Source organism: Meles meles, chromosome 7 (assembly GCF_922984935.1).
Source record: "Meles meles chromosome 7, mMelMel3.1 paternal haplotype, whole genome shotgun sequence".
Taxonomy (NCBI): Eukaryota; Metazoa; Chordata; class Mammalia; order Carnivora; family Mustelidae; genus Meles; species Meles meles.
The window spans coordinates 137,029,617-137,054,617 of NC_060072.1; the positions used below are offsets into that span (position 1 = coordinate 137,029,617).

The 25,001-nt window shown below is 39.8% G+C and overlaps 1 protein-coding gene and 1 long non-coding RNA gene across 6 annotated transcripts in view; one reads left to right on the forward strand and one right to left on the reverse strand.

Moving 5' to 3' along the window:
* Positions 1 to 370: 370 nt before the first annotated feature.
* LOC123946888 lies at positions 371 to 24,964 on the forward strand. 2 transcript variants are annotated; one of them, XR_006819669.1, is made up of 5 exons: positions 371 to 473; positions 4,453 to 4,515; positions 6,617 to 6,676; positions 10,477 to 10,677; positions 22,352 to 24,964. It is a non-coding gene; the product is annotated as an uncharacterized LOC123946888 (long non-coding RNA). The 2 variants fall into 2 exon arrangements; XR_006819670.1 differs by lacking the exons at positions 371 to 473; positions 4,453 to 4,515 and adding an exon at positions 5,451 to 5,836.
* The window catches only part of MPP7 (MAGUK p55 scaffold protein 7), a 306,784-nt gene continuing 289,401 nt past the window's right edge, over positions 7,619 to 25,001 (reverse strand). For all 4 annotated transcript variants that reach the window (XM_046012744.1, XM_046012745.1, XM_046012743.1 and 1 more), the window contains 4 exons: positions 13,612 to 13,705; positions 12,467 to 12,575; positions 10,809 to 10,952; positions 7,619 to 10,352 (listed from right to left, as the gene is read on the reverse strand). In XM_046012744.1, coding sequence (XP_045868700.1) covers positions 10,173 to 10,352; positions 10,809 to 10,952; positions 12,467 to 12,575; positions 13,612 to 13,705 — 527 coding nt within the window. In that variant the 3' untranslated portion in view covers positions 7,619 to 10,172. The remainder of the gene's footprint in view (positions 10,353 to 10,808; positions 10,953 to 12,466; positions 12,576 to 13,611; positions 13,706 to 25,001) is intronic.

The window sequence follows — 25,001 nt, forward strand, 5'->3', positions numbered from 1 at the left end:
TTGCATGGAGCACTGGGTGTTGTGCAAAAACAATGAATACTGTTACGCTGAAAAAATAAATAAAATGGGGAAAAAAAGTAGCTGTCATCAAATGCACGCGCGCGTGCACTGCACATGCCACGGCAAGGCGTTGGCACCGACGTGAGCCACGGGCCACGCGCACTATTGGTGTTCATGACCCAAGGCTCCAGGACGGTGAAAAACTCATACTACATTCTGAAAAAAACGAAACTACAACCTTCTTTTGATTTACATGGTAGTGCATTCCTGGAAAATTCAGTGTATGTTCTAGCCTAGCCAAAATAGCACTCGTGTCATTTCCCAAGTTGCTTGAGCCAATGTTTATTTTTATTTTTTTCCTCAGCAAAGCTTTTAAGGCAACAAACGTACCCGAGCTCAGTTTTCGTCCTGTTTCATAGATCGAGAGCTTCACCGTTTTCCGAACAAGCTGCAGTTTCATTTTCATTTCCTCGGTCAGCAGAATACTTACAAATTTTTCACAAAAATTTTCCAGGTGGCTCCCCCCGGCTTTGGTTTCTGTTTGTCAATCATTTTCAGTTCTATGGGTCTGTGGCGACAAAATGTAATTTGAAGTATTTCAATATGTTGAAATTTAATGAGGTTTTCCTTGTGGCCTGTTGAGGATTGTGTTTCGGAAACACTCGTGGGGTCCTTCAATAGAAGTGCGACGTCAGTTTGCAGGATAAAGCGTTCTTTTCATGGCTGTGAGAGCCGCCAGAGAAATGAAGACATGTGAACCTTCTACAACCGTTTTTCTCCACAATCTAAGAGAAGTGTTTCAAAAATAACCAAATCACGTGTTTTTGTTGATTATGTTTCTCAAGGTTTTGCTTTATGTCTTCTGTCTGAGCTCTTCCTTTTGTGGCTTGTACCACTGTTTATTACAGGAGGAAGTTTGACCCAACTAATAAATATTGAACTCAATTTTGATATTAATATTAATAATATTACTATTATTATTATTATTATTATTATGTCCCTTGCTTTCTGTTTGCATCTGCCTGGCTTGTTGCCAGTCCTTTTACTTATGCTATATAGGTAGTTCATCTTTAACATTTACAGTAATTATATTCTATAGCTGCGGTTATTTTTTTTGAAAAATGTTATTTATTCATTTGGGAGAGACAGAGACAGCACAAGCAGGGGGAGGGGGAGCGAGAGAGGGAGAAGCAGACTCCCCACTGAGCAGAAAGCGGAACTTGATCTCAGGACCTTGGGATCATGACCTGAGCCAAAGGCAGATGCTTAACTGACTGAGCCACCCAGGTGTCCCCATAGCCGTGGTTATTTAAAATGCATTCCTGTTTAGATATTTTATATGTTCACATACTACTGATTGGAGTGCCTGGAGGAGGGGTGCTTGGGTGGCTCAGTTGGCTAAGTTCTGACACTTGGATTCAGCTCAGCTCATGATCTTAGAATCCCAGGATCGAGCCCTGCATCAGGTTCTGCGCTCAGCATGGACTCTGCTGGAAAGTCTCTCTCTCTCCCTCTCCTCCCATTCATGGTGCACGTTCACTCTCTCTTGCTGAAATAGATAAAACCTTAAAAAAAAAAAAAAAGAATGTGCCTGGAGCAGAGTAAAGACTCGACAGATAAAGTCTTTGGTATTACTTTTGTCCAAGTAATACTTTGGTATTACTTTGTTCAAAATGGTCGACCCACAAGCATGATAAATTTGTAAATCCAAAAACATAAAAACAACTTTGTCCAAACTTTAAGGTTAAAATCTCATCCATGTTGTGGAGGAAAAGTGAAATCCAGGAAGAATAGAATTTAAATGTAGTCTCTTGCTTTGGCCCACTCTATAGGTTCCAGAATTTTTTTTTTTTTCAGATTAAAAAAAAAAGTCCAGTATAGTGACACACACGGTTATGTTAGTCTCGGGTATTCAACAGTGATTCGACAGCTCGGTTCGTAAGGCTGTGCTCACCGCAAGTATAGCTACCATCTGTTACCACAGAACACCACTATAATACCATTGACTCCATTTCCCACGCTGTGTCTTTCATCCCCATGGCCTGTTCATTCCGTAACTAGAAGCCTGTATCTCCCTTCCTTCATTTTGCTCACACCTTCCATCCTGCTCTCTGGCAACTGTCGGTTCTATGTATTTATGGATCTATTACCTCATTATTATTTGTTTTGTGATTCATTTTTAGATTCCATAAAACTGAAATCATATGGTATTTGTCTTTGCCTGACTCATCTCACTTAGCATAATACCCTGTAGGTCCATGTGTTGTCACAGGTAACAAGATCTCATTCTTTTTTATGGTTGAGTACTATTCCAGTGTGTGTGTGTGTGTGTGTGTACACATATATTGTTATCCACTCATGTATTGATGGATACTTGAGTTGCCTCCCTATTTTGGCTGTTGTAAATAATGCTGCAATAAACATAGCTGCATATATTTTTTCCAAACTAGTGTTTCCATTTTCATTGAGTAAATACCCAGTAGTGGAATTACTGGGACCATCATATTTGGACCATATGGCATTTCTATTTTTACATTTTGAGGAACCGCCATACTGTTTTCCCACCAGAGCTGCACTGATTTTTTAACATTCCCACCAACGGTGCATAGGGTTCCTTTTTCCCCACATCCCCACCAACACTTGTTCTTTCTTGTCTTTTTGATTCTGGCCATTCTTAGAGATGTAAGGTGGTATCTCATTGTGGTTTTGATTGGTATTTCTCTAATGATTAGTGATGTTGAGCATCTTTTCAAGTGTCTATTGACCATCTGTATGTCTTTGGAAAAATGTATGTGTAGGTCCTCTTTCCATTTTTAATTGGATTACTTGTATTTTTGGTGTTTTGTTGTATAAGTTATTTATATGTTTTGGATTTTTTTTAAAGATTTTCCTTATTTATGTATTTGTCAGAGAGAGAGCACACGCAGGAAGAGCAGCAGGCAGAGGGAGAAGCAGACCCCAGCTGAGCACGGAGCCTGATGTGGGGCTCAGTCCCAGGACCCTGGGATCATGGCCTGAGCCAAAGGCATCCTTATCTGAGCCACCCAGGCATCCTTATATTTTGAATATTAACCCCTTTTCAGATATATCATTTGCAAACATTTTTTTCCCATTTAGTAGGTTGCCTTTTTGGTGATGGTTTCTTTTGCTGTGCAAAACCTTTTTTTTTTTTTATATAGTACCAATAGGTTTTTTTTTTTTTTTTTTTTTTTTGCTTTTGTTTCCTTTGCCTGAGGAGACAAATCTAGAAAAATGTTAAAACTGAGGTCAAAGAAATTACTGCCTGTGTTTTCTTTTAGTTGTATGGTTTCCTGTCTCATATTTAGGTCTTTAATTCATTTTGAATTTATTTTTTTGTATGTTGTTAAGTGGTTCAGTTTCATTCATTTGCATGAAGCTGTCCAGTTTCCCCAGCACCATTGGTTGAAGAGACTGTTTTGTTTTTTTTTAAGATTTTATCTGACAGAGATGACAAGTAGGTAGAGAGGCAGGCAGAGAGAGGTGGGTGGGGGGAAGCAGTCTCTCCACTGAGCAGAGAGCCCGATGTGGGACTCGATCCCAAGACCCTGGGATCACGACCTGAGCTGAAGGCAGAGGCTTTAACCCACTGAGCCACCCAGGTGCCCCTGAAGAGATTGTTTTATCACCTTTGTGTATTCATGCCTCTTTTGTTGTAGGTTAATGTGCTGTGTAAGTGTGAGTATATTTCTGGGCTCTCTAGTTTGTTCTATAAAATCATTTCTTTCTACTTCTGTAAAAAATGCTATTGGTTTTTGATAGGGATTGCATTGAATCTGTAGTTTGCTTTGGATAGTGTGAACATTTTAACAATGTTAGTTCTCTCCAGTTGTGCTGTCTTCCATTTCTTTTGTCACTGTTTTATAGTTTTCCAGCTATAGGTCTTTCACTCCTTGGTTAGGTTTATATCTAGATATTTTATTCTTTTTTGGTGCAACTGTCAATGGAAATGTCTTAATTTCTTTGTTAGTTTGTTACTAGTGTTTAGAAACAGAAACGATTTCTGTGTATTTTATGTCCTGCATCTTTATTGAATTCATTTATTATTTCCAATAGTTTTTTTGTGGCGTGTTTAGGTTTTTCTGTGTATAGTATCACATCATCTGCAAATAGTTTTACTTTCTTCCTTACCAATTTGGATGCCTTTTCTTTCGTTTTTCTGTGGCTAAGACTTCCAGTACTGAGTTGAGTAAAAGTGGTGAGTAGACATCCTGGTCTTGCTCCTGACCTTAGGAAAAAGTGCTTAGTTTTTCACCATTGACTCTGATGTTAGCTGTGGGTTTTTCATATAGATTTTATCATTTTCAGGTATGTTCCCTCTAAACCCACTAAAAAGAAACTCAAGAGAGAGTTTTTAATATGAGTGGACGTTGAGGAGGATCAAATGCTTTTCTGCATCTGTTGAGATGATCATGTTTTTTTTTGTCATTCCAGGGTGTTTTCAAGTTCAATCACTGCGTCACTCAAGGGCATGTGCAGCTGAGAAAACCGCCTTTGGTAAGTGAAAGCAAAGAGTGGGAGTGGCCTGAGTTACTCAAGGATGCTGCTTTCCCAGTGAACAGCCTACCAGTGACGTAAACCATCAGAACCTTTGTGTTTTTTTCAGCTTTACGAAAAATAATGGACATATAACATTGCGTGAGTTTAGGGTGTACAATGTGATTTAATACATGTATATATTGTGAGAGGATTACCACAATAAGGTTAATATTTCCAACACCTCATATAATTATCTTCTTTTTGGTGTATGTGGTGATGAAGTCTACTCTTAACTATACTGTATAATGTACCTGAGAGTTCTTAACTATAGTCAGTATGTTGTACACTTGATCCCCAGAATTTATCTAATTTATAACTGGAAGTTTGTACCCTTGACCAGCATCTCCCCATTTCCCCTACCCTCCAGGCCCAGGTAACTACCATTTTTCGTTCTGAGTTTGCCTTTTCAGAATCCATATGTAAATGAGAACATACAGTTATTGCCTTTCTCTTACTCCATTTAGTATAAGACCCTCAAAGCCCATCCATGTTGTTGCAACAGGCAGAATTTCCTTCTTTTTCATAGTTGAATAATATTGGTGTGTGTGTATTTCCATTCTTTATCCGTTCACCTGTTGATGGACACTTAAGTTGTTTCCTTGTCTTGCCTATCATGAGTACTGCTGCAATGAACCAGGGAGTACAGACTTCTCTTTGAGGTAGTGATTTCATTTCCTTCAGATATATACCTAGAAATGGGCTTGCTGGATCATAATACAATTGTTTTTAAGTTCTTGAGGCCTTCATACAGTTTTCTGTAGTGTTTACACCAATTTATATTCCCGCCAACAGGCCATGAGAACCCCGAATGTGTATTCAGCAGTTAGTGGAAGGAGGTCCCAGGATTGGTTCAACAGTTTGACACTATTATGGATTCAGGATCTTTTCTTTTTTCTGCTCAGTCATTCTACAGACTGGCTTTTATTATCCTGGTTTAAGGTTGGCATTATGGCAGTCACGTTGGCAAACATCAAATAATTGGGGTAGCGCCAACAGAAAGGATAGGGACAGGGCATAAAAGATCTTTGACCACATGCAGTTGAATCTTTCACAAAGTAAATCAGGGGAACAACTCTTAGTCACGGCTTCTCCAACAGACATCGCGTGGAACTGGGCAGCATGACCAACTCAGGTTAATCCCCGCAAAGCGCAGACTGTCCTGATTCGCCACTAAGGACCGGGACTCGGGCGGACTAAACCGAATTGCGTATCACACTGCACAGGTTTGCTCCTGATAAACAGCCACTTTCTGTGGATTAACCAGTTCTTACGGGCTTAGGTACGGCAAGTTCTATCCAACTTCAAGCAGTAGCGTTTTGAGAAAATTATAAACTGTGCATGCATAAGAAGGGTAAACCTTCTCCAAGTGACCAAATCTCAGGTTTCCAGCTCTGGCTCAAGTTACAGCAACATCAGGAAGCACACCGCAGTGAAAATGGTGCGGGCGTGGGGAGGCGGACCCAGATTCAAGTCTGGATTCCGGTGCTCCTGAGCCTCGGCACCTGGGGCAAGGTGCTGAAGCCCTGCCCCTCCCTTTTCTCAGTTGAACAAATAGGAAGGTGTCTTTCACGTAAGGGAGCTGCGGGGATTCAATGATAGCGAATGGAAACCATACAGACGTCTGATGGTCAGGAAGTACAGTGGGGCGGCGGGTGTTGGTCCTGGTCAGAGCACGTGTGTACACAGCGGTTTCAATAACACTCCCTGCCCTCCCAAAGCTTGAGGGTAAGGGCAGCAAGCATTTGTGAAGGAAGGGCATTAATGCAATTAAGGGACATTTCTCTTAAATCCATGTAAGTTATACTCCATACCAGGGGCTAAAAATAAAAATTTGTTCACTTCCCTATTCAGGATTAATTACGTCCTGATGTATCACTTGGAAGTAATGGATGCTTTTTACATAATACACCCATCCTAGGAATTAGGAGACTCCCAGTGAGTTTTCTAACGGAGAACTGTTTATATGGGTGATCATTTATAGAGCGATTTTGAAATTGTGTGATGTGAGAATGATCACTGTAACACAGGAGCTCACAGTTATCGAATATTTCTGTCCCAGGGTTTTGTTCCAAGTACTTTACATGGATCAGCTCTTCTGTGCCCACAACCATCCCATGAGGTAAGCAGAATTATGATGTCCCTTTTCCTGCTCAGAGAGGTTAAAGGACTGTCTCAAGGTTGCAAAGCTGGTAATAGGCAAAACCAGAATTTGAACTCAGGAAGTGCGGCTCCAGATCCCAGGCTCCTGAGTGCTACCCTGTACAGTGTTTCAGCGGAAGCAGAGCTGGGGCTCACTACTCAACTGTTGAAGCAAGGCCAGCGCTAATGAGCGTGTGTACCTAAGCAGGTAGCCGCCTGTCCTCAAGTACAGCTAAATAAAAAAGCTGAGTTGTGCCTGACTGGAGTTCAGGAACAGGATGTGGAGAATGCAGGACAAGGGACGATCCCATCATGGATGGGCCCTGACTGTCCACCCCCCCCTTATTTCTCCTGAGGTCCCATGGGGAAAGCCCAGCTATGGACCACCCTCAGGGTCTGGGCCAGGCTGGAGGTGGCTATCACTAACAGGCCTGAGAGGCAAGGGATGGTGACTAGGGGATGGACACATCCTGGAGGAGGGAGCTGCAGAGAAGGATGCCCCCTCAAGAGCTCGGGGACCAGCAGGTACCCCGAGGCCTGGCTGGGTCTACTGGACCAGAGTGATCCAGGGAGTGGGACCCACGGGCAGAGAGGCCGTCTCTTTAAATGGCTGCACTGTATGGGTTGGAGCAGGACTGGTGAAGTCCGCCTGTCCAACAACCTTGTTAAGACCAGTAACTTATTTATTGAGGGAAACAAATATGAAGTTTAATTTTAAACATGGCAAATTCAAATAAACCATTTGGTATCAGAGTAGAAAACAGAGTTTGTTCGACCACAAGAAACAATATCCTAAAGACCCAAGTGCAAGAACATTGTGCAAGTGCACATGTCCTCTGAAGGTCCTTTATTAAGGTCATAGGTTTTCCATTACATTTATTTAGAAATCCTCAGCGGTCAAAAAGAAAATAAATAATAGAAATCTAGATCTTCAAGAAGCTTTTACTAAGTTTTTTTTAAATCTGTAAAGATTACAGGTTTGTCCATTTTAAATTATGACGATTCAGATACATTCAATCATTATATAACAGCAGGAATGTCAGCCTGACAGCAATTAAGAACATCTATATGAGTAAGTAAAACAGTGGGAAAAATAGTTCAATTTCACCTTTTTCTTTTTAATGGACTCCAATTGGGATCTCCAACTGGTGATCATGGGAATACAGAATTTTCTGATCTTGGATTTTAAATACATGGACTTAAAAAATATAAACATTCCTCTTCTCTCAAATAGTGGCTGACACGGTCTTGGGAGCCGGCCGAACTAGTACAGTGAGGGGCACCGTGTGCGTCTCCTTGCTGAAGGAGGACGGGGTCTGGTTGCAGACGCGAGTCTCTGGCCTTCTGCAGTAGTTATCAGCGAGCCCCTGGCGCTGCCTTACTCAGTTTCTAGACATCAAAATGGCCGTGTAAGCATCACTTGCAAAGCCATGTACCTAGTACACTTCCCAAATTGCTAAGGGACATCTTTTCATTAAAAACAAACAAAAAAAACCCGTTGTTCAGTTCTAGTGTGAAAAGGGAGAGAGGTCTGGACACTTAGATTTCGTAGTAACACCCCATCGCTACCAACAGCCACAAGGACTCTGTTTCCACCCCGTTCCGCTACCCTCTACCCCCGCAGTAAAGAATGTGGACGCCGAAATTATTCAGGCAATTGCCTAGATAATTACACGTTTCCCATTATTCCTTGTAGAGGAGATTTTGATTTACAGGAGATTTTTAGCCAGCGTTCAAAGAGGAGTCTACTCTACCCAAACTCTGTGTAAGATTTGTATTTTCTTAGAGCAGCCCTCTAACTTTAAGTACGGCAGCCCTCTTCCCCACTCTTGTAAAAAACTAAATGGCTTGCTGTTGGGTTTATAAACTTAGAACTCACTGTTTGGATCATGTTAGGTAACACTTAGTCTGACTGTTTTAGTGTGTATCAAGGCCATTGCAGTAGTTTTTGTCTCTGTTTCTAACGTGAACTTTGACATGTCCGAAGGAAACCCAGCGGATAGCGCTACCCAACGTGTGGTGCGCATATAACACTTGCGGGTTGATCGGTGTATGAACAAAGGTCAAATATTTACATGGAATGTTGACCCTGACTTATAAAACTATTTTAAATTATGACATCTTTACATACAATTTATGAATAGCTCCATTTGATAATTAAAAAAATATGCCTTTGAGAGATTTCATAAATATATAAAATTTCACTACATTCTATTTTTTCTTTAAACATGACATCTAAACTCTCTTTACAAATCAACAAAAATATTTTCTGTTTGAAAGTCACAGATGCAATGATTTTTGATTGGCAGGGTCTTAGTGCATGCAAGAATGGCAAGACATGTCCTCTTATACGACTTACGGCCCTTTCTAATATCTTGAGCTATGTGATTTAGTTGCTGAAGTTCAGTAGCAACAAGCAAAAATGAGAACCCATCTAAATATTTATAATACAGTCTTTCTTATAATTCTTTAAAAATGGTAAGATTAGGATGGCACCTGACCAGTGTTAGGAATTCTTTTGATGAAGAGGTAAGTTAACATTACACAAAAAGTTTTCTAAAATACATCTTAGTGCAATTTAAAATATATGATCAATTGCACATGTGAAAATTGATCACATTTTAACTGTATTGGTAACACGTAAAACACCTACTTTTGGAATCACATTCTTATGATTGGATGGTGACTGCAGAAATCCTGTCTGATGATTTACAAATAAAAATGTCCTTTGTAATCATGACTTGCCCCAAGAGAACACCAACCTTACTTAGAAAGATTAATCCCATTAAGGAAGGGCTTTTAGTGACAAATACAATCATTTTAAGAAATCTTACCTTCCCTCATTAAATATTTGAGACACTGATCTGTAGTCCTAAGAGGCCTTCTCAAGCTATGACATGCAGGCCACTCACTAAGGCAAATGTGTCATAATTCCTTAAATACACTGACTAGATTGTAGATATGTAAGAAAAAGGTTGCGCTTTTAGAATAATAAGAGGATGCCTTACTGTCAGCCCAGGAGAGCCTAGTGACCCATCCGAAGAATGGCAAAGCTGTCCTGTTTGCCTGGAGCTGCTCATGGCTGGGAAGGTCGTACCTTCAGCTGTGAGCGTCCAGACCTGATGGAGGGACCACATCTGAGACCCGACGAAGCACACCTCCAGTATCAATTCCCTGGCTGTTTCTCCCTGAAAAGTCCAACCCCCTCTTGGAGATACAGCTGTATGTTAAAGACAACCAAAAGGTTCAAAAGCTCTGCTCAAAAGATGGTACTATGCAAATTTTGATTCTGGATCTTCTACTCAAATACTGTGCTTGAAGTAAGGCCGGAGGAAGATACAAACAAAACCAACATTCAGTTTTAAGCAAGACTGCACGTCTACAGCAGTGACATAGACTAACAAACCCTGCCACCAGGACAGTAACGGATTTCATCATGCACTCTACAAAACGCTGACCGTGGGAGTTTCGCTTAGTTATGAATGTAACCAGCTCACTGGAACCCAGTGGGCCTCTGTCTCTAATTTGTCAAAAGTTGTTTTCAGCTCATTGAATGCCACGGTGAGGTCATCATTTACTATGATTTTGTCAAAAAGATGACCATACTGATTTTCCATTATCTGTGCAGATTTAATCATTTCCTGAAAGTCTTCTTCCTGCAAAAGGAAATATTAAAAAAAAAAAAAAACTTTGGTTAACCAGGCAATTATATCACTTTACATGGACGCAGACATTTCTATAACTGGTTTATCAAATGCTCTCCTGTGTTTTTTCTTTCAGCCACAAATGAAAATGACCCTTTTGACCTACAAGTCCTTCAGATGTCATAACGTCGGAAGTCAACTGCTCGTGCAAAGTCCCCACCTCTCGTGAATTTCAGGATTATCACTTGCTCATCATTACAGGACTATTTCAGTCAATAGAATAGGAAGGTCTAGTCACAGAAGCACAGAGAGCCATTACCATGCAATCACTCAAAAGGTACGTACCTAAATACAGTTCTGCTTTTATCGAGTTACGGATCACACCATGTCTTCTGAAGGTAGTGGGGCTCCCGCATGCGTAAGTTCAAGCACCACGTACATGTTCTTAATGAGCCTCACTGTACTTACTGTGAAAGGCTTTGCAGCACCTTGGTCATCTCTGCTTGAAATAATCTTTGCATTTTTTCTTGTCTCCCTCAAGCGCTCTATGGATGGAGGCTTTATAAATATCACGTAGGGCTTAAATTCTAGGGTCCTTAAATGCTTCACTGTCTGCAAGGAAGAAAATAAGTTTTATTTCTTCATAATGTCATGAGTGAATTTTATAGTAAAACCAAAGTTTCTTTCAAAGGAGGAAAACTCCTTAAAATTAAGGCCAGTAGCTCTTTCAATATATTATTCAATCAGTAGTTGCCAATTAAATGTCATAATTATATACCCCTGAAAAAATGTTGGAGAATGTAACTTGCCTTTTAAAATGTTTTGAAATATTTTGAAATCTTATAATTCATACTGAACAGAAGCAGCTAAAAATACCATAAAACTGATTTTTAAATCAAATATTCAAAAGATGCTATGAGTTAAGTGTCTGCACAGGAAAACTTCCAACCATCCCATCTAAGCCTCTTCCGTATCTCACACAGGAGTCTGTCATTCTGTCTTGTTTGCCATGCTATCCTTTGGAGTGTCCTGAAAGGGCAAGCCTTCTGCTTTCCAGGAAGCTTGTCAACATTCCCCCATCAAAATATCTTACGTTATTTACACTACGCGTCTGAGAACTCACCTACAGTGAGGGGGAATGGTAAAAGGGTGGGAGTTGAGGGATCCTCTTGACCTAAGTGTCAGCCCCCCCCCCGAATGTGCATACAAATCATAAACTCCCCTGAAAGGTTAGTGTGGGGGTTGGGGCCAGAGGATCTGTATGTCCGGAGGGCTAGTGAGGCTCTGGGGACGGACAGCTGGACACACACCGAGGGAGCTGGACCCAATTAAACCCAGGGTACCAGCAGAGAGATTCGGCACAAGTAGGAGTATCCTACCCATCGCCGGTGCCTAAGTGAAGGGGTCAGCTGCCCTACTGATCCTTGGGACGCTTTCACTCCAGATTCATCTTCCTGAAGAGGAGTGAAGGGCATCTCCATGCTATCCTGGGTCTTGGAAGTTGTACAGCCATCAGCGAGCAAGACTCTGTGGCCCCTGGGGGACAAGGACAAAGCTATGGGTTGGGTCTCTGCTGGAGGAGATGTGGTACAGTAAGAATTGAATGGCTTCGACCACTGGCATCCTCCGCCTCCCAGCGAGGATTCAGCCGACAGCTGCAGGAACGATCTCACTCAGCTCAGTTCCTACGAACCCCCTCCCCCCTAGCGCTATGCAGGGGGTGTACACTTGTAGAATATGTAGAGAATCAAAATACAAGAGGGCCAAGAACCAAAATGCCCACTGTAAAAATTCCAAACACTTATAATCGTACTTAACACTTAAGAATACATTATACACGTAGCAATGTATTTTTTTTTTTTTAAATAAAAACTACACAGAAGAAATACCCAAGAGTCCTTGGCAAATGCGGAATATAAACAAGAGTTACCAACAGATCTTGTGGCTTCCCCTACTTCTCTTCTCTTCTACCTCTCATATTACATTTAAAGGCTTTCGTCACTAGGAAAGCCACAGATAGGCCAAGAGTGAGCAGTCTTCAGATTTACCCCCAGACTGAAAGGTTCCCGTGAAGTGTAGCAGCTCACACGGGCCAGAGGGCACTGAATAGCTCATTGTTCACTTACGTGAGGCTGAACATCCAACAAACAAACTTTGTTTTTAGCGAGGACAGACCGCACGGAGTCTATACTTGTGCCATAGTAGTTGTTTTTGTATTCACCGTATTCAATAAACCTGTAGGAAATCAGATCTGCATCAGAGCCATTCGTGAATTAATTACAGATATAAGTGGAAAGACATAATTCAAATATATAAAAAGATTTTTGCTGAACATGTAATTTTTTTTTACTGTATTCAATAAAATAAGTAGGGCCAAGTCCTCCAGAATGTCAATTTTCAAAAATCTTGTATTTTACATTTTCAAATCAGTAACACTTGCTTGTATTACACTTAAGCAGAAAGAAAGTACTTCAGTCCAGCAGTACTGTTTTCCATCACCTCTTTTTCAGAACTAATGCAATGCAATAAAACAGTGAATAAGCCAAACAATAGAAACTACTGAAATTTCACTGCACGCTACAGAATAACCACACTCAGCTTTCGAACGACAGGAGGAACTGCTTGGTGGCTAATGGAAGCAGGGCAGCCGATTACGTGCTATAAAAACACAATCGCTGTGCCAAATGCGGAAAAAAGCATTTTGATGTTTCAATAAAATCTCCAAATCCTGCATTAAAACACACATTGCTCCCTGATACCCTGAAAATATTCAGGCTGGAGCAAATGGAGGACCTGGGGAGGTAGGGCAGTTAGAGCTGGCTGGAGGACATGGTATAAGCAAGGTGATTAACAGCATTTTAATTTGCTGAAGGGCCAGTGAGGGAGAGAGAGGTGTGCGGAAGAGATGGTGGGACTAGGGATCTAGTACATCGTTGTTAGATTTTTTAAAGAAAATTCTATTCAAATTCTGTGTTAAGATTCAAGGAGTCGGGTGGAAAGAGGCCACAATAACATATAAGCAACATTCCCTCATCCTTCAATGTAACTCCTGCCCATTTAACTCATCAGAAACATAGCAGCTCTAGGTTATTAAAACATTACAGGTGAAGATTAGCAACACCTACTAACTGAATCCTCACCTTTTCATCCATCTCAAATATTATAAAACTTAAAATTTATTTCAAACAGAAGGGAACCCTCAGTTGCCTAAAACCAGGTAAGAGAGGCCCAGGCTTAAAAACAACAGTCATACAAAGAACCTTCCACATACTTGTTATTTTGTACATCTGTCTCAAACAAATGCTTGGAAATGAAAATATACTCCACACCATCACTCTCCTGGCTTCTTCTTGCTCTGGTTGTGTCTGCAATTTAATTAAAAAGAGTTAACGAAAGTTGACATCAGCCATCCTAAGGAAGATACTAAAAAAGAAATCATCGTGTATTGAAGTATTTCTCAGGGCATCTGGGTGACTAAGTAGGTTGAGCATCTGCCTTCAGCTCAGGTCACGATCCCAGAGTCCCGGGATCTAGTCCCACATATCGGGCTCCCTGCTCAGCGGAGAGCCTTCTTCTCCCTCTGCCCCTCACCCTGCTTGTGCTCACTTATGCTCTCTCTCTCAAATATATAAAATCCTTAAAAAACTTAAAAATAACGTATTTCTCATAAACCAGATTTTAAAACTTAGAAAAGAGCAAATTAGCTAATAAAGCGTCATTTAGATTTTCTACCAATAGGAAAGCACAGCACTGATTTGAATATGGATTCAAAATTAAATAGCAGTGTGTCTGTGCTATTCATTATTTTGAAGGCACTCTACTACGTTAAATAAAAATGGTATTTTAACCCGAGGGAAAACTCCTGTCTTTTGCAAATAATATGCTTATTATCATATTTACTGATCTTTATTCACTAAGCAAGTCTAATGCCTACTAGGTTGTAATGTAAATGCTGAAATTATTTTACTGTCTTCACACACAGCATATAGTGAGTATGTCATCAATGTTTTGTTTTACTGACAATTCGATGTGCTATTCATTCCTCCATTGCAAAATTATAAACACCTCAGAATACTACTGAACTTCCAGACGTTCAGTAATGTTGCCTGTCTGCTACTAAGTTATAATGGAGCAGAAAATACAGGGTTAGCTATAAAAACATAACCAAACCTCAGGAGTTGCATGCTGATAGAGGAAGGGCAAGTAGCCCATCCTTCCTGCAGATTAGAGCTAAAAGCTCTGGGTCCAGCCAACTTTGCAAAGAAATAAAGCAGGGAGACTGTGGAGAGGAATCAACCTGCAGGGGGCGGCGTTTTAACTTTTATTGCGTCTTAGCTTTGCCGGAGTGTGAGAACATTTACAGAGAGAGCATCATGACGTTCTGTGTGACTACATTTCCAGTAGGAGCCCTTTTTGGTGAAAAGAACCAAGAAAAAACAAAAATGCCCTTACAAATTGAAGAGCATGGAGGTAATCCAGGAAGACTGGTGAAGGAGATATTCTAAAGCGGAAGGAATCAATACCAGCTGAAGAATAACCCCTGAGCTATGCACTTGGCAGGTCAGACTCCAACTGACACAGCAATGTTTTCAGACGCAAACTAAGATTAGAACAAGTCTCAGCCTAACCCGTGAATAAGAGCAGCACAGAACACCCCCAAACCAATGCAGAAAAGGCTTAGAGAACTGAGCTGAGATTTGAACGATGCGCACAAGTATCAGACTCACCTCTGAGCCACATGTGACAGGGAAGACCCAGACCAGTGTAGCAAAGACTTACAGAATTGAACTCAGATTGAAACCACAACTCACAGAAAATGGGACAGAACTTATATTGTAAACATAAAAGGGTGATAAAACAAAAACATTCTCCAAAATGTTGACTCCCCTCCAACACCTCCTGCTTTACTCATTTTCAGAGTGCTAAGAGAGATGTCTCTGGCCCAGAGTTGTAAGTGTAATTAGCAGTAAGGATGGGCTATATCCAGGTTTTCACTTGCCGGCTTCGCACTGAAACTTCTCAGGGGTTTTGTTTGTCTTTAAAGTTAATCCTATATTTTCTGCTCCACTGTAAGCAGGACCTACAGTTGATAAAACGTTGCATTCATAACACCCCCAATGCAATTTTAAAGAGCCAAGAAATTATGACTAATTCTCAAGGGGACAATGGCAGACGGCAACTCTGAATGATCCAGAAGAACTACCAGACAAAGAATTTAAGGCAACTATTTGTAACCGTGTTTTATAGAGTAAAGGAAAACACATCTGAAATGAATGAAAATATAAATTCTCAGAGAAATAGAAACTATAAACAAGAACCAAATGGAAAGTTTAGAACAGAAATATACAGTATCTAACAGAAACAAGTTACTAGATGGGTAAGTTGCTAGAATGGAGAGGACAGAGAAAAAAGCTAATGAACTTGAAGGTAGATCAATGGAAATTATAAAATCTGAGTAACGAGGAAAATAAAAGATTGAAAAGATATAAATGGAACCCAAGGGACCTGTGTAATGTGTAATCTCGATGCCAGAGAAGACAAAAAAGATATTGAGGCAAAAAAAAAAAAAATGCTTTTCAAGAAATAATGGCCCCAAACTGCTAAAATTTGGTGAAAGACATATATTTCACAAATTTCAGAAGCTCAACAAATCTCAAATAGATAAATTCTGAGAAAAATCATGCTAGACAGCAACAAAACCAGAGTACTAACAGCCAAAGATAAAGAAAAAAATTTTGAAAGCATCTAGTAAAAACCAATACAGTACATATGAGGAAATGATTTCTGTGACTACAGATTATAAATCATAAAAACAAGGACTCAGTGAAATAATATCTACACTCAAAGTACTGAAAGATAAGAACTTCACCTAAAATATCCTTCAGGAGAAAAAGGCAAAACATGTTTTCAGAAGGAAAGAGATTAAGAGAATTCATCAGCATATCTGTTCTAAAAGAATATTCAAGGAAGTTTTTAGGCTAAAAGGAAATGTTAAGAAGGAAGTTTATATCTTCAAGGAATGAAGAAAGAGCAACAGAAAGAATAGTTGAGTAGAAACAGAAATCTATTTTTTTCCCTCTTACATTCCATATATATATGGGTATATGTGTATATATATATATATAATATAAACATACTGTATATATAGATGTATATGTATAGATGTATAGATATGTACATATGTATGTGTATATATCTAATATAGACATTGTGTATATAAAATTATATAGACATGTTATATATGATATATATTAGACATTATATGTATATATGATATATAACAGACATATAATAAACATATATGTATAACAACTGATTTAGAAGTTGTAATATCTAGTAGAGTTTTCAGTGTACACAAACCTTGTCAACTAGCACAAAAAGGACTAGGGAAAAGACCCATATGATTGAAAGGTTTCTATATATTATGTGAAATGGCATGACGTTAACTCTAGACTGTGACTGGTTAGACATTAAGCATGTTGTAATCGCTAGAGCAACCAGTAATAAGTAATGCAAAGATACATAAGCAGAGCACCAATAGGTAAATTGAAATGGAACATTAATAAACATTCAAATAATAAAAAAAAGTAGAAAAAAATAAAAAGCAAAAAAAAAAAAAAACCAAACCCCAGGATAAATAAAAACACAATAGTAGCTTAAATTAATCATTTCCACAATTCAATAAACTTAACTGGTTTATATACTCAAATTAAAAGGCAGAGAGAACAGGTGAAAAAGTAAGCCCCTACTATATGCTGTCTATAAGCTTGTAAGAAAGACACATTAAATATAAAGACACAAATAAGCTGAAAGTGAACAGATGGAAGACAGTGTATGTGAACAATAAGGATAAGGCAGGAGCGCCTGGGTGGCTCAGTGGGTTAAGGTCTCAGGGTTCTGGGATCGAGCCCCGCATTGGGCTCTCTGCTTGGCAGGAAGCTTGCTTCCCCCCGTCTCTCTACGTGCCTCTCTGCCTACTTGTGATCTCTCTCTGTCAAATAAATAAAATCTTAAAAACAACAACAACAAAAAACAATAAGGATAAGGCAGCTAAAGTGGCTACTTCAGTATCAAACAAAAGAGACTTCAAGAAAAAGTATGATCAGAGATGAAGAATGTTTCATAATAATAGACACTTATAACAATTATAAATTTGTACACACATAGTAACAAAACTTTAAAGTACATGAGGCAAAAATGGGCTTAAGTTAAATGGAGAAATGGACACGTTCGCCATCAGAATAGATTTTACTGCCTCTCAACAACTGACAGAACTAGACAAAATTTCGGTAAGACATGGGATCTAAACACCACCAACCTCAGGGGTCTATTTAATACCTGTATAACACTACATCCAGTAACTGCAGAAAACACATGATTTCCAAGCATAGATGATGCATTTGTCAAAAGGTAGACCGTATGCTGGCCCATAAAAAGTCCCAGTCAATTTAAAAGAATCCAAATCATACAGAATAAATTCTCTAACCATAAAATAATGAGAAACCCATAATAAGATATCTAGGAAAACCTCAAATATTAAATAACACACTTCCAAATAATTATGATTCAAGGGGCACCTGGGTGGCTCAGTGGGTTAAAGCCTCTGCCTTCGGCTCGGGTCATGATCTCGGGGTCCCGGGATCGAGTCCCGCATCGGGCTCTCTGCTCAGCGGGGAGCCTGCTTCCCCCTCTCTCTCTCTCTGCCTCTCTGCCTACTTGTGATCTCTGTCTGCCAAATAAATAGATAAAATCTTTAAAAAAAATTTTTTTTTAAAATAATGATTCAAAAAAACAATAAAAGTGAGCAAATACTGGCAAGTACACAACAAGGAAAATACAACCTATCAAAGTTACGGGATAGAGAAAGATAGTGCATAGCAGGAAACTTATGCCTTTACGTACTTCTATTAGAAAAGACCTAAAATAAGTGACTGAAAGTTAATCTTAAAAATTGCTAGAGGGGCACCTGGGTGGCTCAGTGGGTTAAGCCTCTGCCTTCAGCTCAGGTCATGATCTCGGGGTCCTGGGATCGAGCCCGGCATCAGGCTCTCTGCTCAGCGGGGAGCCTGCTTCCCCCTCTCTCTCTGCCTACTCGTGATCTCTGTCAAATAAATGAATAAAATCTTAAAAAAACAATTGCTAGAAAAAGATCAGAGTAAACTCAAGCCAAGGAGAAGTGAATAAGGAAAAGTGAATAAGAAACAGAAATTAACAAAATAGAAAAAAATCAAGACAAGAAAAATGACAAAAATTTAAAATCTAGTTACAGTGATTAAGGAAAAAGAGAACAAAAATCACCAATATAAATAATGAAATAGGAGTTATCACCAGAGATTCTAGCAACAATAAAAAAGATTAGAGGATATTATGCATACTTTATGCAACATATTTGCCAATTTAGATGACATGGATAAATTTCTTGAAAAGTATGAAGGATCAAAATTGAAACAAGAGGACACAATATCTGAATAACCCTGTATCTACTAAATAAATCCATTATATAAAGATTTTATTTATTTGAGAGAGAACACACAAGCAGGGGGAGGGCCAGAGAAAGAAATGAACTTCCTGCTGATTGGGTAGCCTGATGTGGGGTTTGATCCCCAGATCATGACCTGAGCCAAAAGCAGATGCCTGACTGAGCCACTCAGGCGCCCCTAAATAAATCTGTTTTTCCAAACCTTCCCCAAAGACTCCAGGCCTGGATGGCTGATGAAGTCTATCCGCCATAAAGAATGAAATAACACAAATTCTACAGCAACATATTTTTGCATAAAGAGGAATTGCTGCTTAATTCATTTTATGATATTAGTAGAGCCCTAATAGCAAAACCTAACAAAGACATTAGAAAACATTACAGACCAATCTCCATCATAAATTTAGGTGCTAAAGTCCTTAACAAAAATATTAGGCAAGTCAATTTTGACAATTTATTTTTTAAAAAGATACAAGATCACAACCAAGTAGAGTTTATCTCATGAATAAGAGGTAGGCCAAACATTTGAACATCAATGGAATTCACCATATTAACAGAAGGAAGGGCAATACATCATCATTTCAGTGTATCCAGAAAGAGCATTAGAAAGAGTTTCAACACCCATGCATGACAAAACGTCTCCGCAAACGAGGAATTGCAGAGAATGCTTTCAAACAAATAACGGGGCATCACTGATTCAACATCATACTTAATGGTAAAAGATGGGAGTTGTTTTCCCTTGAGATCAGGAACAAGGCAAGTCTGCTAAACAACACGAAAAAATAACCTGAAATGGATCAAGACCTAAATGTAAAATGTAAACTATAAAACTTCTAGGAAAAGCAGAATGTCTTTGTGACCCTGAGATAAAGGATTTTTAGAGCACCAAAAGCACAAAACAGACGATAGACTTTGTCAAAATTAAAAGCTTTTGGTTTTGAAAAACACTATTTAAAAAAATGAAAGGGTGGGATGCCTGGGTAGCTCAGTTGGTAAAACATCCAACTCTTGATTCTGGCTCAGGTCATGATCTCAGGATTCATGCCAGGCGCAGAGCCTGCTTAAGATTTTCTCTCTCCCTCTGCTCCTGCCCCACGTTGTGTGCACACTCTTAAAAAAAGGAAAAAGAAAAAGGCAGTCCACAGACTGAGAAGAATATATGAATAACACATTCATCATAAAAGGGACACATATCCAGAATAAAGAATTCTCAAAACTCAGACAATGCCATTTGGAAAAATGGGCAAAATATTTGAATAAGCACTTCACCAAAGGAGATGCATAAATGAGTGGATCCACGAAACGACGCTCGACATCATGAGTCATTAGCTAAATGCAAACCGAGAAGCCACTACAACATACAGGAACACCTTGTTTTGTTGCACTTTGCCTTATGGTGCCCTCACAGGTACTGTCTTTCGTTGTTTTGTTTGTTTGTTTGTTTTTATTTATTTTCAGCGTAACAGTGTTCATTGTTTTTGCACCACACCCAGTGCTCCATGCAGTACGTGCCCTCCCTATTACCCACCACCTGGTTCCTCAACCTCCCACCCCCACCACCCCCGCCCCTTCAAATCCTCTGGTTGTTTTTCAGAGCCCATAGTCTCTCATGGTTCATCTCCCCTTCCAGTTTCCCTCAACTCCCGCTCCTCTCTATCTCCCCATGTCCGCCGTGTTCTTTGTTATGCTCCACAAATAAGTGAGACCATATGACACTTGACTCTCTCTGCTTGACTTATTTCACTCAGCATAATCTCTTCCAGTCCCGTCCATGTTGCTACAAAAGTTGGGTATTCATCCTTTCTGATGGAGGCATAATACTCCATTGTGTATATGGACCACATCTTCCTTATCCATTCATCTGTTGAAGGGCATCTTGGTTCTTTCCACAGTTTGGCGACCGTGGCCATTGCTGCTATAAACATTGGGGTACCGATAGCCCTTCTTTTCACTACATCTGTATCTTTGGGGTAAATACCCAGCAGTGCAATTGCAGGGTCATAGGGAAGCTCTATTCTTAATTTCTTGAGGAATCTCCACACTGTTCTCCAAAGTGGCTGCACCAACTTGCATTCCCACCAACAGTGTAAGAGGGTTCCCCTTTCTCCACATCCTCTCCAACACATGTCATTTACTGTCTTGTTAATTTTGGCCATTCTAACTGGTGTCAGGTGGTATCTCAATGTAGTTTTAATTTGAATCTCCCTGATGGCTAGTGATGATGAACATTCTTTCATGTGTCTGATAGCCATTTGTATGTCTTCATTGGAGAAGTATCTGTTCATATCTTCTGCCCATTTTTTGATATGATTATCTGTTTTATGTGTGTTGAGTTTGAGAAGTTCTTTATAGATTCTGGATATCAACCTTTTGTCTGTACTGTCATTTGCAAATATCTTCTCCCATTTCGTGGGTTGCCTCTTTGTTTTGTTGACTGTTTCCTTTGCTGTGCAGAAGCTTTTGATCTTGATGAAGTCCCAAAAGTTCATTTTCGCTTTTCCTTGGCCTTTGGAGACATATCTTGAAAGAAGTTGCTGTGGCTGATATCGAAGAGGTTACTGCCTATGTTCTCCTCTAGGATTCTGATGGATTCCTGTCTCACGTTGAGGTCTTTTATCCATTTCGAGTTTATCTTTGTGTACGGTGTAAGAGAATGGTCGAGTTTCATTCTTCTACATATCACTGTCCAGTTTTCCCAGCACCATTTATTGAAGAGACTGTCTTTTTTCCATTGTATATTTTTTCCTGTTTTGTCAAAGATTATTTGACCATAGAGTTGAGGGTCCATATCTGGGCTCTCCACTCTGTTCCACTGGTCAATGTGTCTGTTTTTATGCCAGTACCACGCTGTCTTGGTGATCACAGCTTTGTAGTAAAGCTTGAAATCAGGTAACGTGATGCCGCCAGTTTTGTTTTTGTTTTTCAACATTTCCTTAGCAATTCGGGGTCTCTTCTGATTCCATACAAATTTTAGGATTATTTGCTCCAGCTCTTTGAAAAATACCGGTGGAATTTTGATTGGAATGGCGTTAAAAGTATAGATTGCTCTAGGCAGTATAGACATTTTAACAATGCTTATCCTTCCAATCCAAGAGCATGGAACGGTCTTCCATCTTTTTGTGTCTTCTTCAATTTCTTTCATGAGTGTTCTGTAGTTCCTCGAGTACAGGTCCTTTACCTCTTTGGTTAGGTTTATTCCCAGGTATCTTATGGTTCTTTGTTGTTTTGTTTTTAAAACAAATCGAAGATTTGTGGCAAGTGCTCATTGACTGTTGTGAAAAAGTGCCATTTTTCCAACAGCATTTGCTCATTTGCGTCTATGTCACATTTTGGTAATTCTCACCATATTTCCAACTTTTTCGTTATTGTATTTGTTACGGCGATCTGTGATCAGTGATCTTTGATGTTACTATCATAGTTGTTTTGGGGTGCCATGAACTGCACCCACATGAGATAGTGAACTTCATCAACAAATGTGTGTGTTCTGACTGTTCCACTGACCAGCCATTTCCCCCATCTCTCCCCGTTTCCTCAGGCCTCCCCATTCCCTGAGACACAACAGTATTGAAATTAGGCCACTTCAGAATCCCACAATGGCTTCTACGTGTTCAAGTGAAAGGAAGAATCTCACATTCTCACCTTGAATCAAAAGCTAGACCTGACTAAGCTCAGCAAGGAAGGCGTGTGGAACGCTGAAATTGGCTGAAAGCTCTCGCACCAGTCAAGTGGTGAATGCAAAGAAAAAGTCTTGGAATAAGTTAAAAGTGCTACTCCAGTGAATGTACAAATGGTAAGAAAGTGAAACAGCCTTGTTGCTGATATGGAGAAAGTTCGAGTGGTCTGGAGAGACGATTAAACCAGCCATGACTTTCTCCTAAGCGAAGGCCTGATCCAGAGCAAGGCCCTAACTTGAGGCCCAGTTCTATGAAGGCCGAGAGCAGTGGGGAAGCCCAGAAAAAAAGCTGGAAGCGAGCAGAGGCTGGTTCAGGAGGTTTAAGGAAAGAAGCTGTCTCCGTAACAGAAGAGTGCATGGTGACTCAGCAAATGCTGATGTAGAAGCGAGAGCAAGTTATCCAGAAAGATCGAGCGAAGATCATTAATGAAGGTGGCTACGCTAAGCAGATATTCACTTAAAATAAATAGACTTATTGAAAGAAGACTTTCATAGCCAGAGAGAAGTCAGTGCCTCACTTCAGGCTTCAAAGGACAGTCTGGCTTGTCAGGGGCGAATGTAGCTGATGACTTTAAGTTTGAAGCCAGTGCCCATTGACTGTTCTGAAAATCCCAGTGCCCTTAAGAATCACACTAAGTCTACTCTGCCTGTGCTCTATAATTGGAACACAAAGCCAGGACGACAGCACATCTGCTTACAACAGGGCCTGCTGGGTATTTTAAGCCCACTGTTCAAACCTAGTGCTCAGAAAGATTCCTTTTAGAAAGGAGTGCTCATTGACAGTGCACCTTGTTACCCAAGAGAACGCTGATGGAGATGTACAAGATTGATGTCACTTTCATGCCTGCTAAACACAACATCTATTCTGCAACCCACGGATCAAAGAGGAACTATGACTTTCAATCCTTATTATTTCAGAAATACATTTTTTTGTAAGGCTGTGGTTGCCATAGACAGTGATTCCTCTGATGGCTTTGGGCGAAGTAAATTGAAAACTGACTTATGGAAAGAAAACTTTCCTTTGGAAAGGAGTCACCATTCTAGATGCCATTGAGAACATTTGCGATTCATGGGAAGAGGTCAAAATACCAACATTAACAGTTTGGAAGAAGTTGACTTCAGTCCTCATGGATGACTTGGAGGGGTTCAAGACTTAAGTGGAGGAAGTCACTGCAGATGTGGTGGAAACCAGCACAAAAATTAGAATTTTAGAAGTGGAGCCTGAAGATGTGACTGAATTACTGCCATCTCGTGATAAACTTTTAATGGATGAGGAGACGCTTCTTATGAACAAAGAAAGTGGTTTCTTGAAATGGTAATTGCGAAGGTTGCTGACAAAAAAAAAATTTAAATATTCCATAAATGGAACTAATAAAGAAGCACAATGTTTGAGAGGCTTGAGTCCAATTTTGGAAGAAGTTCTGTGGGTAAAATACTATCAAACAGCACTGCCTGCTACAGAGGAACAGTTCATGAATGGAAGAGTTTACTGATGCACCAAACCTCGCTGTCGTCCTATTTTAAGAAATTCCCAGAGCCAACCCCCCCTTCAGCAGCCACTACCCTGCTCAGTCAGCAGCCAACCCACTCAAGACAAGACCCTCCCCGAGCAAAAATATGACAACTCACCGAAAGCTCAGAGGATGGTTAGCATTGTTTAACAATCAAGTATTTTAAAATTAAGGTATGTACATTGTTCTCTCAGACATAATGTTATCGCACACTTGAGAGACTACAACATAAGCACAAATTTCATTTTTTCTAAGAATAATTTTTATATGTACTGGGAAGCCAAAAAATTCATTTGAGCTGCTTCATTGTGCAGGTTTCATTTTATTGTGGTGGTCTGGAACTGAACCCATAATATGCCTGAGATAGGTCTGTATCACATGGAGAAAAATTTAAAAGGCTGACTATACCAATTATTGGCAAAGCTGTAAAAAACTAGATCTTGCACACACACAGCTAGTGGTTTGGAAAATGGTATAACCATTTGGAAAATGGCTTGGTAGGCTCTTAAAAAATTAAATATGATCCAGCCACTCTACTACTCCTTATTTACCCAACAGAAACAAAAACATTTGTTCATCAGAATATCTAGCTTATAGGTTTATCTGTAATAACCAGAGATGGGAAGAAACCTCCAATGGTTTGGGGGTCAGCAGGTAAGTGGAGGGATAAAGGAATTAGAGTATTTCCATGCAGTGGAATACTACTGAGCAACGAAAAAGGATGCATTGTTGATCTGTGAAACCACGTGGGTGAATCTCAAACTCAACCTGGGTGAAATAAACCAGGCAAAAAGAATTTGGGAACATACTGTATAATTTTATTTATATAAAGTGCTAGAGGAGTCAAACAAATCTATAGTTTCAGAGTGTAGATTCATGGTTGCCTGAAGCCAGGGGTAGAAGGATGGATTACAAAAGGCATGGGGAAATTTTTTTGAAGAAATGGAAATGTTCATTATGTTGATTGTGGTGATGATTTCATATGTGTCTATGTATATTAA